Raw genomic sequence first — 17,207 nt, forward strand, 5'->3', positions numbered from 1 at the left:
GATGGTTGGTTGTGGATGCTCTTACCTTATCCCTGTTCTCTTTTAAGATGGTGTCAAACATGTTCTTGTAGAGACGTTTCTCCTTCTCGGCTTGCTGTTTGATCTTTTGATTACAGATCGATACTTGGTTCTTTGCCGCTTTATTATCTGGAGATAACTCCAGTACTTTCTCAAAGTCCTGTTTGGCGAGCTCGTACTCGGTTTTGCCAAAGTATGCCTGTCCGCGTCGAAAGAAGCCTTTCTCGCTGTTGGCGTCAAATTCGAAAGCCTGTGAAGAAGAGCGAAAGGCAATTTGTCATCATGATGGTGTGGTGAATTCATTATTCAGACCGAACGAGAGGAAAGAGGGGAATGGAGGGGGGGGTGGGGAGTTGAGGATGTTTCAGTCCCTGTACCTTGAGTTAGGTAGGGGACCTGGGGGATTATTGGATGCAGAATAATGAATGCTCATTTCCATGATATTAAGATACCTTCCAACGAGTATCTTGTACCTGGTATGGCTTTTGTAAACTACCAAAAATGGAAGAGCTTAAATGGTCCAAAAAGGGTTGAAGAAATGCATTGCCAAACATATGGCAAAAAGTGGAAAGGCTTTTAGACATCTAAACTTGACATGTGGCTTCTCTTTGATGAATAAAGGATCCTCATTGTTTTTGGTAGAGATCAAATGTCAATTATGGCCATCAAAGGTCAATTTGTGAACATTATATTCATGAGAACTCTATCATGAGCAGATTTTACAAGATGCTTCAGAGTAAATGTGCATCAGGCACAAAGGTCAATAGAGGTCATATCCTATTAATGATATGCCCAAGTAAATGCAAAATATTAAGAATTTTTAGGTCCTTCATGCGAATGAAAGTTACAAGTCCAGCCTATAATCTGATTACTATCAAGTTTATGTATCCTGTTCTACTGAAAATTAACCAAATTCAATGCTTCAACTTTGTTAAAAGTTATACTATGGCACAATTTGTAGTAAATATAAACAGGTTCAAACAGTTAACTGCTGGAAGGGTGGGTGGATCATCACTGTGGAATCCCTTCAGTTCTCTCTGCCAGTGAATGTGATATTGTCTAACCCATTAGGGGTTTTACCTATATTTCCCTGTTACCAACTCTTACAAAATTTCTGTAAAATTGTTCTCATTTTCTCTCAAAATGAAGTAAATTCACTCACCGTGGTGCAGACGGCCACGGCTTCTGGGTATTCCTCCAGTTTGAGGTAAGCCAGAGCCATGTTGAGGTTCGCGGCCAGTTGAAGCGCGTACGACTTGACTTTTTCATCGTCTTTCAGCCCACTCTCGGTTTCAAAGATAGAGATGATTCTCTTCCACTTCTTCATTGCTCCCTTGATATTTCCGGCCTGTGAAACCAAGTAAAGCAGGCTTAAGACACAGCATTTATGTAATGTAATGTAAATACAATCTTATATAGCGCTCTACGCGAGATGCATCTGTGGGCTTTACAAACAATGACATAAAACAGTAAATATGTTTACCATATACAGATATATACAGGAATATGAGATCGAAAAACGATTAAAAGCACTGGTGAAGAGTAAAACGATAAAACAGATTGACTACAAAATCTACAATTTGAATGCTAAAAAGTGAAAATTCCAATTGTAGCTAGAACCTAAAAACCAACACGACAGAACATCATAAAATGAAAAGTCCACCTCTGATACTGTGTGTACACGACCATTGCCTGGACATTTGCATATTCAACAGTGGAAAATCCACCAATCAAATCACATCCCCATCCCCTCCCCCACCCCCAAAATGGATTGGGCAATTAAAAAAAAAATTGTGAGAAATCCCTCCCAGGATAACAGACAACCCACTAATAAACTTGTGGAAAATTTTTCCTGTTACAATTCTTTAACCCAAAGAACCTGTTTCCCTAAGGTATGTAAATTATGTGGATGTGTTATTGACCAATGAGAAGTCGTAATACTACTGTACATGCAGGGAATCATTGTTGCTGGTATGGCTTTTATAGGCAAAATGCAATTATTATACAAATGGAAAAGATGGTTATAAAGATTCATTTTGTAGAGATTACCTTGTAGAAAGCAGAGCCTTTCTCCTTGCATGCTTCGCTTACTGCTATCTTCTCCTCAACGCTCATCTCCCAAGTATCTTTAGCCTGGTGAGATAAACCATGATATTTCAATCTTCTCTCTCTCAAAGAAAAACCCCAAAACAACAACAACATTAACGACGACTATCCTATGAACAAGAATCTGCCAAGCTCTCTCGCCAGATATCAAGTTATCATTTACTTAACACTTATCAAACAAGCTGTATGTATTTTCATGCTCTTCTCTTTGGGGTTGCACCAAACTAATACTGTGTTATCCAATGCCACACAGACTGCAAGATACAGTTGTTGCACCAGTTTGGTGGAGGATAAGACAATCTTTTCTCTCTCTCTCTCTCTAAAAGAAAAACCCAACAACAACAACAACAACAACAACATGTCTATCCTATGACAAATCCCTGACAAGCACTCTCTCACCAGATATCAAGTTATCATTAACTTAACACTTATCAAACAAGCTGTATGTATTTTCAAGCTCTTCTCTTTGGGGTTGCACCAAACTAAAAATGTTATCCAATGCCACACAGACTGCAAGAGACAGTTGTTGCACCAGTTTGGTGGAGGATAAGAGCTCTTGTTTCATGGCAAGCTGCTTTAACAGAGGATTTGATAGGCCAGTTGTTCGAGCACCTCGATTTGTACTTTTCTTGTGGTTCACTGGCTTCAATCATATTCCAGCCCCCAATTTTTTGTTTTGTTTTTCAATTTGAAAAGTGCAAAAAATATTGAAAGAAAGAAACCCCTATCAATTGCCTGATCCCTTTGAAATTACAAAATACAATTTGTTTTAGATGCTTTGAAGAGGAGGAAGTATCAATAATCATTTAACTTGTATTTTAACGAAACTTTGGCTTTTTCCTTTGGATGGATCATGCATTCTACAATTTCCAAGTGCCACTTTTGCTTGGGAAGAAAATGTCATTAAGGCCGGTAGAACCTTTTGAAGTACTGAAAGAGTCAGCAAACACTCATTCAGACTACAATGATGACTACACACTTCGAAACTCGTTCAAAGCTGGCAACCATCTGCCCCCTTCGACCTTCCATTTCGCCCCCCCCCCTCCCTATCCCTGTTTTACATTACCTCCTTATATTTAAATTCCTGCAGAAGATTCTGTGAAGTTGGAATGTGTAAAAAACAGAAGGGCGGGAATTGATAAGATGGTAAAATAGTATCAGCACAGATTTATACTTACATTTTCAAGTTCTTTGAGTTGAATATTGTACACGACAGGTGCATTTGCAGGAATGTCATATTCTTTGTTCCCCTCCTTGCCAAAGGCGACTTTTGATTTCAGTTTGAGTTGTGCCGTCTCTCCTTTCTTCATCTTCTGAATACCTTCCTCCACACCATCCACAATGCCGTGTTCAGATCCTGTAGGGGTCAAGGGTCAAAAGATTAAGAAAACTTAACTAGACACCAGAAGTCAATGTGTAAGCTGTACATGTTAATAATGTCTGAAGACTTTAGAGACCAGTGGGCTATCAGCAGACACCACTGGTAGTTATGAATCTTCAAGTTACTCTAGCAATCCTTCAAACTTGTCTGTCATTGAGAGAGGGCAGCAAGCCTGTTCGGAGTGCAAAGGGTATAATCCATACATAATATAATATAGTATCATCTGACCTTAAAGAGATTAAGGATAAAAAAAAAATGTAATATTTCAGTCTTTCTGCCATGATACTACCAAATACACAACATCTGGAAAATTCTAATATTAGCTTCGCGGCTCATTTTGATCAAATTTTCCAATCCTTTTTGATAGAAAAATGCCAAAAATAACGTAAGTCTCTAGCCTGACTTAGTTTCAGATTAAAATTTCATGAAGTTTTCCGATTTTCCTTCTAATATGTAGTTGAATGTGACAGCAACATTGAGATGGGAAAGAAACATTAAGAAAATTGCTCAATAACCTTCATTTGGTGAAAAGAATAAAATATCAGAAGGGTGTCTTAGTTTGACCAACTGTAACCCTATGTTGAGTAAGACGGGGGAGGGTTGGTAAAATTGCTGACCAAGTATTGTAAGCTCCTTTAATGTGAACAGGAGGAAAGAGGAGGAGGAGGAAGAGAAGAGGAAGAAGAAGATGTACGTACCTTCTCCGATAGTAAATTTCACATCTCTGTCGTCGAATGTCCGTCCTTCGTGTGAGCCGGTCAGGTGTACTGTTAATAAAAAAGAAAGAACAACTTGCTATCCTTTCAAAGTTACCTCTTTTCTCTAATGGTCAATTTGTTTGCTAGTTGCTTCAGATTGTTTTTGTAATCAAGGGACTCTATCCAGGCAAATACAGTTGAGCACACAAAATAACATTTTGTTTTTGTCACAACAGATGCTTAATTGTTTCTGGAAATGCCTGACTGTTCACAATTTTCCACGATAGAAAGTTCAAGTTAAGTTGCCTGCTTAAGACAAAAACCTATAGTACATTTTTTACGATCTACTTACTTTCAACGAGAGCGTCCTCCTTGGCAGTATCTCCTTCTCCGACTACGAGGGTTCGTTTGATGATGCTGCCGTCGCTGTCTTTAGAGACATCTTCACCTTTCCAGTCAAAAAGCTCCACCTCGAATACCAAGGTGCTATCTGCCGGTATCTGGCCTTGCCCTGTGATATTTGTTTTCAACAAAGAACGAGCAGTTTTAAGACCATCTTTGAAGTATTTTGCGTATGCATAACCCATGTATCTTATGCATCCATTGGTTATCAAACACGGCTTTTTAAGTCACCTGAGATGGAGACTGGGCAAGAAACACCAAACAAGTTGGTTCCCTCTCAACACCCGTCGAATTACATTGAGAATGGTTATTGAGACAACTATTCTCTAGCCCACTAGACAGACCCCCACTTTACTGCTGCAGTGCCTTACACATGGTGACCCTATCATACTGATAGCTGGTGTACTGACATGGACTGAGTCAAAAGGAGTTTTGGTGAAAAACAACCTGAAATTTTTATGTTTATGAATATAAAACTCCCCGCAACTACTGGTGAAAGCCCATCTCAAATATCTTGTCCCTTCCTCAAGATATGGTTGATTGAAAGTATCTATTGACTGGATTAAACCTTAAACTACTCCAGAACATTGGATCACAGTTGCGGGTTTGTGATTTCATCTGGACAAATGCTCTTTAAAAACATAACTTTCGGCTATTATAATCTTCTTGTTGATTTATCCTTCAAATCTGATTCATTTGGAATATTTGCACAGCTGTCAAAGTGTCTCTGTACTGAAAATTTCATCCCCAAAATTGGTGTTGTAGAAATACTCTTTTCCTCTGTATTATTATTATTAGTATTGTTATTAAAAAAGATTTATAAAGCGCCATCTACACAAAGGAGTAATAAAATGCACTTTGCAATATCTGAAGATTATAAATGATTGACAAATTATAAAGAAAAGGGAAATAACTTAAGTCTTCAAATTTTGTGTAACATGTTTGACTCTGTGAGGGCGTTGTGGTCAAAGGATTACAGGTTCGAGCCCTGGCCAGATCATTGCGTTGTGTCCTTGGGCAAGGCGCTTAATCACCATTGCCTCTCTTCACCCAGGTGTATAAATGGGGGCTTGGGAGGTAACTTGTAACTATAGCTGTTTGCGCCGGTTTGTGGCTGCACCCTATGGGAAGTCCCCCGGGGTACACGTGGTTGTGGTGCACTGTGGTGCCCCAGGAGAGATTGATTGAATTGTGCACACTTTGGTGTGTAGGTGTGACAAGTTACCAATGACCAGGGTTAAGTTGTAAAGTCGTGTGAGAGGGCCTTGGCCCTGAACAAGACTGTAAACCTAAAATTAAATTAATTAAAAATATCTGAACTTTCTCTATGTAAATACTATGGTGCCTTTGTGCAAGCACTGCTGTATACATATTTGTACTTTTAAATAACACTTTGCACATTTTGAATAGCATTTGCTATGTGATACCTGATAAATTATTCCCCGGGTGCCCGATTCTATGCTCCCTAACATATATATATGGTCTTACCCTTACTCCCGTAAGCATACTCTGGTTTGCAGGTGAGAACTGCAATCTCTCCTCTTCTCATCGTAGCCACACCGACATCCCAACCTTTTATCACCTGACCTGCAAGAAAAAATGAACGTTGCCTTCTGAAACCTTCAAACTTCAAACTAACAAAGAAAACACATAAAGTCTCAATACCTGTTTGCTGATGAATTTCGGAAAACAAACTTCCAAAGTAGATTCAATGTTTCTTGTTCTAAATGCACTCAGACCAGGTGGGTTTAATTGAAGAAAGCTGTCACAACCGAAAGAAATTCATTTCCTGTTGCCCTTATGGCGCGAACGATTTACCTTAAAATCTCTTCAACACCCCACCGCCATGTCAGCATGTTCATTTCACAAATGTAAACAAAATAGTTTACACTTGCTGTCCTATGCCTAATGGTTGGGGAAAAAAACCCAGAGAGATTTGATTGCCGCATGATCTGTTTGGCGGCGCTTGCAAAGTTTGATTGAAGTCTGTAGAATCTACAGACTAGTTAAAAATCTGGCGAATTTTATTCAGCTAAAAAATTGTAAGTTTGTTACGACAGATAACTCAATAAAAATAATGAATATTGATAAGAAAATTGCATAGAAAGGTGTCATTTTCACTGAGCTATTAGTGTGGTAAGCTGCTAATTGCCAAAGTTTAGATTTGGCAACAAGAACTGAGACCTAATAATTTCAACGATCTTTTTCACTGATTTTAGTATCAGACGTCCAACAATCTTAATTTTGAACAGAATTTTTCTACGCGAAAGGTGGTAAATGAGGTATGCTTTAATCAAATAGGAATAACTTTCTTAAACTTTTCCCATCAAGCTTGAAGGGGGCTAATATGAGGGTATCAAACATGTTTGTGTGCTGAAAAAGGTTAAATCATGCCATGGAAACAGTCACAAATACGCCTGGTTATGCATATTAAATCTGTACTTTATGTAGCTTACACAATTAAATAAAGTGGTATATTTGAAAGTCGCAAATACTTTAAGAACATTCACAAAAGTTTGTTCGCTGTCAGTTTGGTTGCAGAAACAAGACAATCTGATTGATCTGAAGATACAGTATGGTAAACCTAACTTCAGAGAAAAGGGAACCCAAAAGCTGCTAATAATAAGCAAGTAATTAATTATGTGTTTGACTCATCAACATTTCATCATCCGACTGCTTCATTGTACTAAGCGGAAAAATCTTTCAAATTTTTGACTGACTAAAATCTGAAACGCAGTTTGACTGATAAAAACAATAAACTACATTTTTATGAGTATGAATATTGATTATCACTGACATATTGATAAAAATGAAGCCTAATATTTAGAGGCTTCAATTCTCTCAGATTGCCGCTTTAAAATGAATCACTCTTTACCTTCTCCTAGTTTGAAGGTAAATTTCTCTCCTCTGTCTCGGCTGGAATCAAACTGCTCGCCGGTGAGAAGGGTACCGACATAGTGAACGTAAACCGTGTCCCCTTTCGCAGGTCGATCTTGTTCTGCCTCGTCACCCTTGACCTTGATGGCCTTCAAGACTCCGCCATCTTTATCCGGTGATATATCTTCGCCTTGACCGGCCAGAGGATGTGGAGTGAAGGTTTCCTCCGGTGCGGCATCTCCACCCATGTTGGCAGATCTGCAGAAGAAAAGAATATCCATGGCATTAGTCTCACTTTCAGTCACAATTGTGTTGCTATGGAGATATTCTGACAAAGAGTGGTTTAATTCGCTGCGGCACACTATCTTGGATTGGTCAAAACTGTCATTTAAAGTCTGTGAATTTTTGCTTTAGGTTACTTTATGAATGATGGTTTAGTTGTTTTATTATTCCACCTGAACCTTGTAAGTCATTTGCCCAGCATTCGCATGAACAACTATGACATTTCTCATTTTTTTCTACTTTTTTAAAAAAACAAATTTATTGGTCTCACTGCCAGTTGAATGACATGATAGTTTCACCTGATAGCTGGGAAATGGTGAAAGTTTAGCCTTTCTTCATTCTGCTGCATGGCATAACATGGTACTTTCCCTTATGCACCAGCACCTTCATTTATTCAATCTAATTATCCTAGTATGTATGTAAACCTGAAATTAAAACTACATTATCTAGAATATAAACCCCAACCCAAATATTAGTAATTATCTAAGATCAAGTCTTATTTCACTGGTTGGATTGTTCCATCAATTTTTTAATAATATTTAGTCATAATAATACTTATTTATGTAGCACATTATACCGACGGTCTCCAATGTGCTTAACAAGAAACAAAATGAGTATAAAAATACAGCATAGTAGAACAAAACCTTAAAGTTACACAAAAGGTTTGAAAAATCACAAGGTCCATTGAGGGTAACATGTGAATAAATGATTTTTTAGACGCTTTTAAATTTTCTTCGGTAGGGGCATTCTTAATGTGGGTGGGGGGGGGGGGAGTGTTCCAGAGCCTAGCTGCCGCAAATTGAAAAGAATGCTGACCGTAAGTCTTAGTATTAATTTTTGGTGGCTTTAGGAGAAAAGCACATGATAGATCTGAATGAGCGAGTTAGAATTTGTAAGGTGAGTAAGTCGGAAATATAATATGGGGCAAAACAATTGATGGCTTTGTTAGTGAGGATGAGAAATTTGTACTTTATTCTTTCACGAACAGGAAGCCAGTGAAGTTGGTGGAGAAAAGATTTAATGTGGGATCTTTTATCTGTGAGGGTAACTAATCTGGTGGCGATGTATGAATGTGCTGAAGCTTAGAGATTTGGTAATCAGGAAGAACGAATAAAAGGCTTATTACAACAGTAAGTCTGGGTGGTACAAAAGCATCCATGGATGAGTGTCTCAGTCGAGTTTTGATTAAGATATTTGCCAAATTGGCTAATATTTCTGATAGCGTCTGAAGCAGAACAGCAGATAATATTTACATGAGGCACCAATGTAAATTACACCCGGTATCCAGTCAAAACGTCTCTTTACCAAAACGTCCCCGCTTTTTTAAGACCAAAATGTCCCCGCTTTTTACCAAAATGTCCCCATGAGTCAAAACGTCCCCGCTTTTATAATCAGTTGGAATGCAAGTGTGGATGTTTTTAGTTCAAATCAATGCACATGGGCTCTTTGCAATGTTCAAAAATGTCGATATGAAGCAACTTTTCAACCCCCTGCCCCATCCTCAGGGACATTTCCCACATATGCGCTCAAGAAAAGAAGTACATGACCAAGCTACAACACATTTCACGATTATATTTCAAAAGTTTATATTATCTGGAATATGAATATCATTTCAATGTTACATAATTGTTGACCAAAATTTCCGAAATCAAAAGTAAAATAGACGTAAATAAGTCATTTTGCAAGGATCATTTACTATTTAAATTCTTGTTGTAGAACTTCTTCACCGACAAGCAAAAAAGACATGTAACGTTACCACACTAAAGGTAATCGAACGATATATTCTATACTTCAAAATGTCAAATATCAACAGGGGCATGTACCCGTGACAAAATTTTACTTCGTAAAAATAAATGTGAAATGATTTCACTCAATTTATAATATTATATAGATATATATACTGTATAGTATACGCATCCAAATTCTTTTTTAATTCCTCTTGTATAATATTTTTTATTTTCCTTAATTCGTTAATTCACTGAAAAACATATAGCGTATACCTTTTTCATACCAAATATAATGAAACGATATAGTCCTTCATGATTTATTGAGCGCCTGTAATCCAACTTGCATGCCGATAACTTAGCCAAATTATAACTTAAAATTAATATATATTCACAACTGTGAATGAATGTGATAGACAGGGACGTTTTGACTTACGGGGACGTTTTGACCAACGGGGACGTTTTGACGAAAAGCGGGAACGTTTTGGTACGGGGACGTTTTGGTAAAGGGACGTTTTGACTGGTAAGCTTACACCCAGATCTTCAACAGAGAGAACGGGAGATAAACAACAATCGCTAATCTTAAAGAAAGGCTTTTTTTCATTAATAAAGTTGTTTGTCATTGTCAAATTATTTTGAGAACATTGACACTTCATAGGCCTTTATCTTAGATATTTTAATTATGCTAATTTAATTAAGTTAATTATAGAGTTTTGCACAATCGCGGTAGTCAGGAAATTATAGTGAGAACACAGTAATTATATAGTTGAATGGACAGGGAAATACGAGACTTGATTAATAATCTAATTATCCGACTTCATTGGTTCGTTTACGATCTGCTGGTGTGTAATACTAATAGTAATACTAGTAGAGAACTGGTTCGGTAGGGGAGCACGCACTTCCTAAGTTGCAAATTATGGACTAAGTTGTGTGATCTCTACAACGAGTATCGGTTACGCGAAATGGAGGACACAGCAGATCCGGCTTTCTGAAGTAGCCTCATTTGGCTTTATTTGAAAGAAACAAGTAACACTAATAATGAGAATGTATGTGCATGCCCAAACCTCCACCATGGCCAGAGACACGGTTGCTGGGTTAAGATCTCATGTTTTTTTTTTAGTTCCGTTTCTTTCTTTAGGACACATGATTAACGTTGACTCATGGTGCGTGCTGCGAAGTACTTGTATAAACAACAAAGGAATCCAAAACCACGCCATTTTGGAACTTTTCTGGTGATTTAAATGTAATACTTACTCCGCTGGGAGGTCTCCAGAAGGTGGAACTTCCACTGTCTCACTCATAGTAACTTCTTTTAGAAGAAATATTGATTCTATTTAAGGTTTAGGTAGATGATCACTACTCTGAGACTAGGCTGAAGTCGAACCTACTAGAATCTGCCGCTGAACAGTAACAATGTAGTCGAAATTCTACAGCGCAGCGTAAACACGTGTGATTTTCTGCGTTTAGGACGGAATTGGGGCGTGGTCGAATGAGTATTCATATCACAACCTGTTGACTCCACCTACGAAAGACAATTGTCGCTAAAAGGAAACATTGGAATTCTGCTAGGGAAAAGGGAACCTGTATTTTATGAAAGGTTGCATGAGAAGCTAACTATACCGGTGTAAATGGTGGTCCTTAGCGGAGATCAAAGGGTTTTTTAGGTCAAGGAAGGGTCAGTGAAGGGATAATCGGGTACAACGTATGTAGGAATTGCAGATGAATATGTGGTGAGAGAATAACAGACAATTGACAGGAATAGTTTGGTGAATCCCAAGAGTTACTGAAGCTTCAGTATATGTGACATTCACACCTGCCCTCGGGACTGTCACTAATTAACACCCCAAGCTGATAGACCAGAGCACACCACAACTTCTCACAAACTTGACGAGAGGAATACTCATTATTGTGGTTCCTAATGATTAATAAGCACGGTAATGATAGTGAAAATTGAGAAACTGTCACAACGAGAGTCGCTCATACCAGTAGATCAGGACCTGGGAGAAAAAAGGAATGGGGTAAGTAGAAGGACATTGGAAGAAGCTGCAGATAGGGGGTGGGGACAACTAAATGAGAAAATGGGTAGTGGACAAGGGGGTGGTGGGAAAGGGACAATGGTGTATTGGAAAGTGAAGAGGCAAATAGATGATTGGGGCGGGGGGGGGGGAGTCAAGAGAAAAATAAAACACAAGAAGGAAAATACAAATCAGCTTGCCAGCATATATTTATATCACTGATGTTGAATATTCAGTTTATATCACCACTTTGAATGTCTGCTGTGTACAAATGTCATAGTTAGCATGATAAAAACAAAACACACATTTGTATGTCCTTTCCTTGTTGCCTTGAAAGCAATGGTATGAACAAAAATGAACAGAAACAAAAAACAAAACAACAACATGAAATGGAAGAAAATTTAAAGCCACTTTTGACATAATGTGGAAGATAAACTAATCACTGAAGGAATTAGATCAGTCATGAGGATACCGAAAAAAATCATTCTCTTTTAGTAAACTAACAAAATTCGCAAAGCTTTAACAAATATTAAAATGAATAGTTTCAAGGTATAAAATTAAGCAACTTAATTTTTGGGGAAAAGGGGGACAATTTATATTGGATGGCAGTAGTTCAAGGGATAAGGTGGTACTTTGTATGTGGCACTAGAAACAGCTAATATTTCGGAGGTTGTGGATCCCTCGGTCAGTCAAAATTAGGTGGGTTTTTTCTTTATTCTGTAAGAGCTCTAAACAGTTCCTTTTCTTCTCCATGTGGATTAATAGGACTTATACTCCAACTTTTTAATAGTAAAACCAGTTCTAACATTTACCCAAACTATTTAAGAACTACCACACATACCTAAAGTGAAACGTACCTGTCGTTCTCTACTTCCCAGAGGCATATGTGGCTGTCTAGTGTTGGAAAATATGACTCACCAAAAGGCAGATAGAATGAAAAAGAAGGGGATGGGGGTGGGGGTTAGGGGAAGGGGTGAGGAAGAGGAACAAAACTACATAACCTATAAAGTGAACTGTATCCTGAGGAACGTACCATAAATACAAACAAAAATAACAAACAACTGCAAGTACAACTTTTTCTAATACTGTAAGGCCTCAAAAAATAATTCTTACTTCTTTCCATTTTAAAAAATTAGGAAAAGAATATCAAAAACAGTATAAACCTCTGGAAAATATTGAAGGGCAATACCAGAGCCGACTTATTTGGGACAGACAAAATACAAATTTTTGCCTTGGATGCTAGGAATACGCTCATCTCTTAACAGACTTTGACCTCACATCCTCCAAAAACTGTCCATTTTGTGATCATGAGTAATTGGAAAATTTAGACTTTACTGAGATTTTTTTTTCTGAGTTCGTTTAAACAATTCTTGAAGATGTAAAACTACTTGCTTATACAGACAGCTCAAGTAATTAGAGAGGAATAAGACTTAAAACCATCACTTATTAAACTTGTTTCAAATTCAATATCATCCAGTCCCCGAGAATAGCATAAATATAGATCCCAAAATGTTTTAAATGCAACGTTGAAGTAACCTTTCTTTTTTCTTTTATCGTAAAGTCACTTTGTGAAGTTAGCCAAAGGTTTTGAGTGTACACTTTTTGTAAGAAGTCTTTGTTATTCCTTTAGTTAATCAGGTTTGTTCATATTTTCACTCTGCATATATTATCCATGTATAAGAAACAACATGGATGTTTAAGGGGACTTAGAAGTGAAGCTTAACAATGCTAAAACTTCAGAAAAATTCAAAATTCTTTGCATGGCAGTCACAGTCAGTTTGTCTAACGACTTTCCTTTAATTTGCTTTGTTTTGCTTCACTTACTGGTCCCTCAAACATCGACAGAGCTGCTATTTAAAACAATGATTGACAAAATTGGTTCCCTTTAATACACCTACCAAAAACATTTGTTGGGCCAATCAGCAACATAACTCTTATTTGTTAAATGACATAATACCCAGTCAATTTTGATGGAATCAAAACTGATTTCAAGTTGAACTAATTTTGATTTCTTTATTTACTATTTCTTTTTCACATAATTATAGAATTGAGTTGTATATTTCCTTCTTTGACCTAATTATCACCTATGAACTAAAAACTAGAAAAGTGAACAAGAAGAGTTGCTATGGCGACTTTACTGTCTGCAAGTTTTTCCAATCAAGAAACATCTATCATCTGCCTCTTAAAAATATTGCCAGATAAAGCAACAACAACAAGTATGCAAATAAAAAGAAGAAAAAAAACATTACGTTTGTCTTCCTATAGTGAATTTGTTTTCCTTCCGTTTTGTGTCTGCCTCTGTTAAGTTGTAAATGAAGAAACATCTCTGCCCTGAAATTTTGGGCCTTTTTCAGTAGCAGTTTACCCTCGACTACCTTTTTTCGACTTTAATAAAAAACTATTTAACCCGCTATTTACACATCTGTACCTCTCGCAGTATGAAATAAATTAATGTACAAGAGAGAGTGTCCATGTGTACATGACCAATGACAAAACAGAGCACAAATATACAGAAAATTACCTCGTGAATATTCAAACATAGTCATCAAATTATTTGCATATCAGTTTTTTTTCCTATATACATATATTGATAGCATTTGGCATTTAATTAACATAATATTACAAGTTCAGATTAATACAGCGCCTTAAAATATCTTAACCTTAAAAATGTTTACCAAAATTTTACAAATCATACTCAACTTCAACAAAAATCTGTGTTTAATAAAAATCTTGCACCTTTAATATTTCGGCACCTTCTTGCTCCAACACTACCTCTTTTGACCTCCCTCCCTCCCCCCACCCCTCTGCCCTCCCCATTTATCTGACACCATTCAATTGTAGATTACACAAGTGTAAATATAAAAACAACTACAGATAAAAATTGAAGTGATCAGCACAACTTATCTGTTATCTTGAAATCGTTTTCAACTATTGTTTATTAACTAAAATTTAATATATATATATATTACCAAATTAAGTTAAGTTACAAGCCCTCAATAACTCTGAATGACTTTTGCTGTGAAGATTTTCCAAAGATTTCCAATGTACTGTATAAGACCAGTAGCTTGTTCTTAAAATTTGAACCTTTTTGTAATCTGACAATATTTTGATATAAAACACAAATTACAAGAGATAATTAATCCTAAGCATGACAGATAAATTTCATATCTATCAATTGTTTTTTTTGTTTTAATGTTCATTAAAATGATTAATTGATTAACAGATTTTATACATTTCAAGACCCCCTCCCGGAACCGCTCCCGTGACAGAAGGAACAAAAAAAGTTAAAATAAATATTAGAATATATTTTCCTCGTGGGAGTTCTGCAGATATCAATATACATATTAATTTTTTCATTTTTCCAAAAATAGAACTGTGTCATATACAAGAGTCGTCTTACTTTAACTATATACAAAGATCACTTACGCCAAATCGTCAAAAAATTATCGGAAAAAAGCGAGAAGAGAATTATGATGGGGTTTATCTTAAAAATCGTACAAAAAAAAGTGTTAGAACGAATTAACAAAGTATGAGTTGTCAATACATACAGCTGAGAAGTTAAAGTTAATACTGAGCTTATAAAACATTTCCATCTCACCAATCCTTAAAAGTAACGAACGGCAAAAACCTCTCCTGTTTTTCTTCTTCTTTTTACACATGTTGACAATACTTCTGCAACAGTACTGAGTAGGCTAAAGTTTCATTTCAAGTCCAAGAAAACGAGTCATAAACTGCGTTTTTCCCCATAAAATAAATGTTGAAAATGCCGAAATTTTCTCTCGTCACAATAAATGCAGATGAGGGATGGAATAATTTTCGGAAGACGATTTGAAGTCCTCTGCGAGTTGGTCACAAAACAAATCTATTTCAAGTTTTTGATATTTGTTGAAAACAAGTAGGAAAATATTGAATCCTTTTTACAAAAAATATTTATAAGGCTTTTCTTGGTAGTTTGACAATTAGCTCTGACTCCAAAAAAAGCCATAAATTTCTGAAGAAGATTTGACCTAAAATCAATTTCTGAGGAATAAACCACAGGGGTTAAGATCATGAGTGTGGCGACATTATATTTAAGAATCAACTGTGGAGTAAACTTGTCCACAGTTGTCATAAATTTTGACATCCCCGCTTCTGACTATCCCCCCTCTTTTTGGAAATCTGTTTGACATGGAAGTGAAATATTGTCACGAAAATGTCCAGAATCGAGGATGGAGATCCTGATCACAGTAAAAAATGAAAATATTTACTGTAACGCTGGACTTAATACAGAACTTGTCTCGGCCATAGGGCTATCCACTGAAAGAAGCACATGACAATTGACATGTCTGCGTTAGGCTAGCAGCCTATCTGTGTTGGTTTTTTTTTCCTTTTCCTCTTTGGCCAGCTGTCACATCAAAGCTCTCTCCTTGAGAAAAGTTATTAAGGCACAAATGATATACTTTGAACCTCTCTGTCTTTGTCACTACATTTTAGTGTGTAATAACAGATGCCAGGCCAAAAGCTTACAGCCTACATTTCGTTTCCTTGATAACGCCTTCCTATGATAACGATCACAATTTTCCAGTAGTGGTTACCAAGTTCCCATCATTACAATATGCCATGGGTAGCAAAGGTCATCGAAGACGTTAGTGTACTTGTTACTTCGTAAACCGTTCCGCAATCGATCGGCGATTACCATGACGACATGCGTTATGTCGACAGATTATCAAATTGTGGCACCATGGAACAATCTCCATCGTCGACCCGAAATGGCCACGTTTCGAAATCTCAAAACTTTATTTTCAAGTTCGTCTCTTTTTCTCTCTGTTTCACTGTTCATTCACACCCTGGTCGGTTTGAATTTTTCGTCTTCCCAGAATTCCAAGACCGCATCGTACTCGTGGTCACCGTTATTACACTTCTCGGTTGGGATGTACTTGGACATATATGGGTCCGGACCGCACGCCCCTCCACCGTTACTGTCGGTCAGCATTCTAGCCAGCTCGGCGTTGCTGACTTTCCCCGTGCTGTTTGCCGCCAAGAAGGCATTGTCCTGCAAAACAAAAAGAGTTGTAAATATGAAAGGTTTGGAATTCTTTTGTCTTCCCAAAATGCAATGCTGCCATTTCTCCTGTTTCCCTCCCATATCCTATTGTGCAAAGAACTGTTACCTGTCCTTCCTATGCCCTCTGCTTCATGACCTACCCTATTAGATCTCTTTCATCCTACCTCCAGCGAAACAAAATCATGGACAAAGACTCTTCTTTCCATGGTAGGTTCAAAATCACCCCCCCCCCCTTCTCCTACCCTCAAAACCCTTTCTAAACTTCCCGCACCCTGTTGCAAAAGAAATCGTTGCACCGCGGTACTGCATGGCAAAATTTAACGGCCGTCCGAGAAGACCAAACTTTTGTCCAGGCCACCAAAATCGACTCTGGAGGTTGTCCGATGGGCAACTAGTTAATTGTTTTCATCAAATTCAGTTGTAACTAAATACCTCCAAATAGGTCAGATGATACAGTGGTATCACCGTCTATTACTTTGAAGATATCCAAGTAAAATATAATATAATATATAATATATCATACATAATATATAGTATATCATACATAATATAAAATATATCATACATAATATATAGCATATCATACATCATATATCTTACATAATATATAATATATCATACATAATATATAACATATAGTATATAATACAAAATATATAA

General features: G+C 37.1%; 2 protein-coding genes across 2 annotated transcripts in view; both read right to left on the reverse strand.

Moving 5' to 3' along the window:
- Window positions 1–10,912, reverse strand: part of LOC139969742 (peptidyl-prolyl cis-trans isomerase FKBP4-like) — a 16,141-nt gene extending 5,229 nt beyond the window's left edge. Inside the window, exons 1-9 of the mRNA XM_071974956.1 lie at window positions 10,743–10,912; window positions 7,481–7,740; window positions 6,094–6,192; window positions 4,556–4,714; window positions 4,204–4,272; window positions 3,303–3,481; window positions 2,068–2,151; window positions 1,181–1,366; window positions 26–268 (exon numbers count right to left, since the gene is read on the reverse strand). Coding sequence (XP_071831057.1) covers window positions 26–268; window positions 1,181–1,366; window positions 2,068–2,151; window positions 3,303–3,481; window positions 4,204–4,272; window positions 4,556–4,714; window positions 6,094–6,192; window positions 7,481–7,740; window positions 10,743–10,789 — 1,326 coding nt within the window. The 5' untranslated portion in view covers window positions 10,790–10,912. The remainder of the gene's footprint in view (window positions 1–25; window positions 269–1,180; window positions 1,367–2,067; window positions 2,152–3,302; window positions 3,482–4,203; window positions 4,273–4,555; window positions 4,715–6,093; window positions 6,193–7,480; window positions 7,741–10,742) is intronic.
- Window positions 10,913–11,694: 782 nt separating this feature from the next.
- LOC139969743 (low-density lipoprotein receptor-related protein 4-like) overlaps window positions 11,695–17,207 on the reverse strand; it is an 85,012-nt gene continuing 79,499 nt past the window's right edge. Inside the window, exon 35 of the mRNA XM_071974957.1 lies at window positions 11,695–16,535. Coding sequence (XP_071831058.1) covers window positions 16,323–16,535 — 213 coding nt within the window. The 3' untranslated portion in view covers window positions 11,695–16,322. The remainder of the gene's footprint in view (window positions 16,536–17,207) is intronic.

Source organism: Apostichopus japonicus, chromosome 7 (assembly GCF_037975245.1).
Source record: "Apostichopus japonicus isolate 1M-3 chromosome 7, ASM3797524v1, whole genome shotgun sequence".
In the NCBI taxonomy this organism is placed as follows: Eukaryota; Metazoa; Echinodermata; class Holothuroidea; order Aspidochirotida; family Stichopodidae; genus Apostichopus; species Apostichopus japonicus.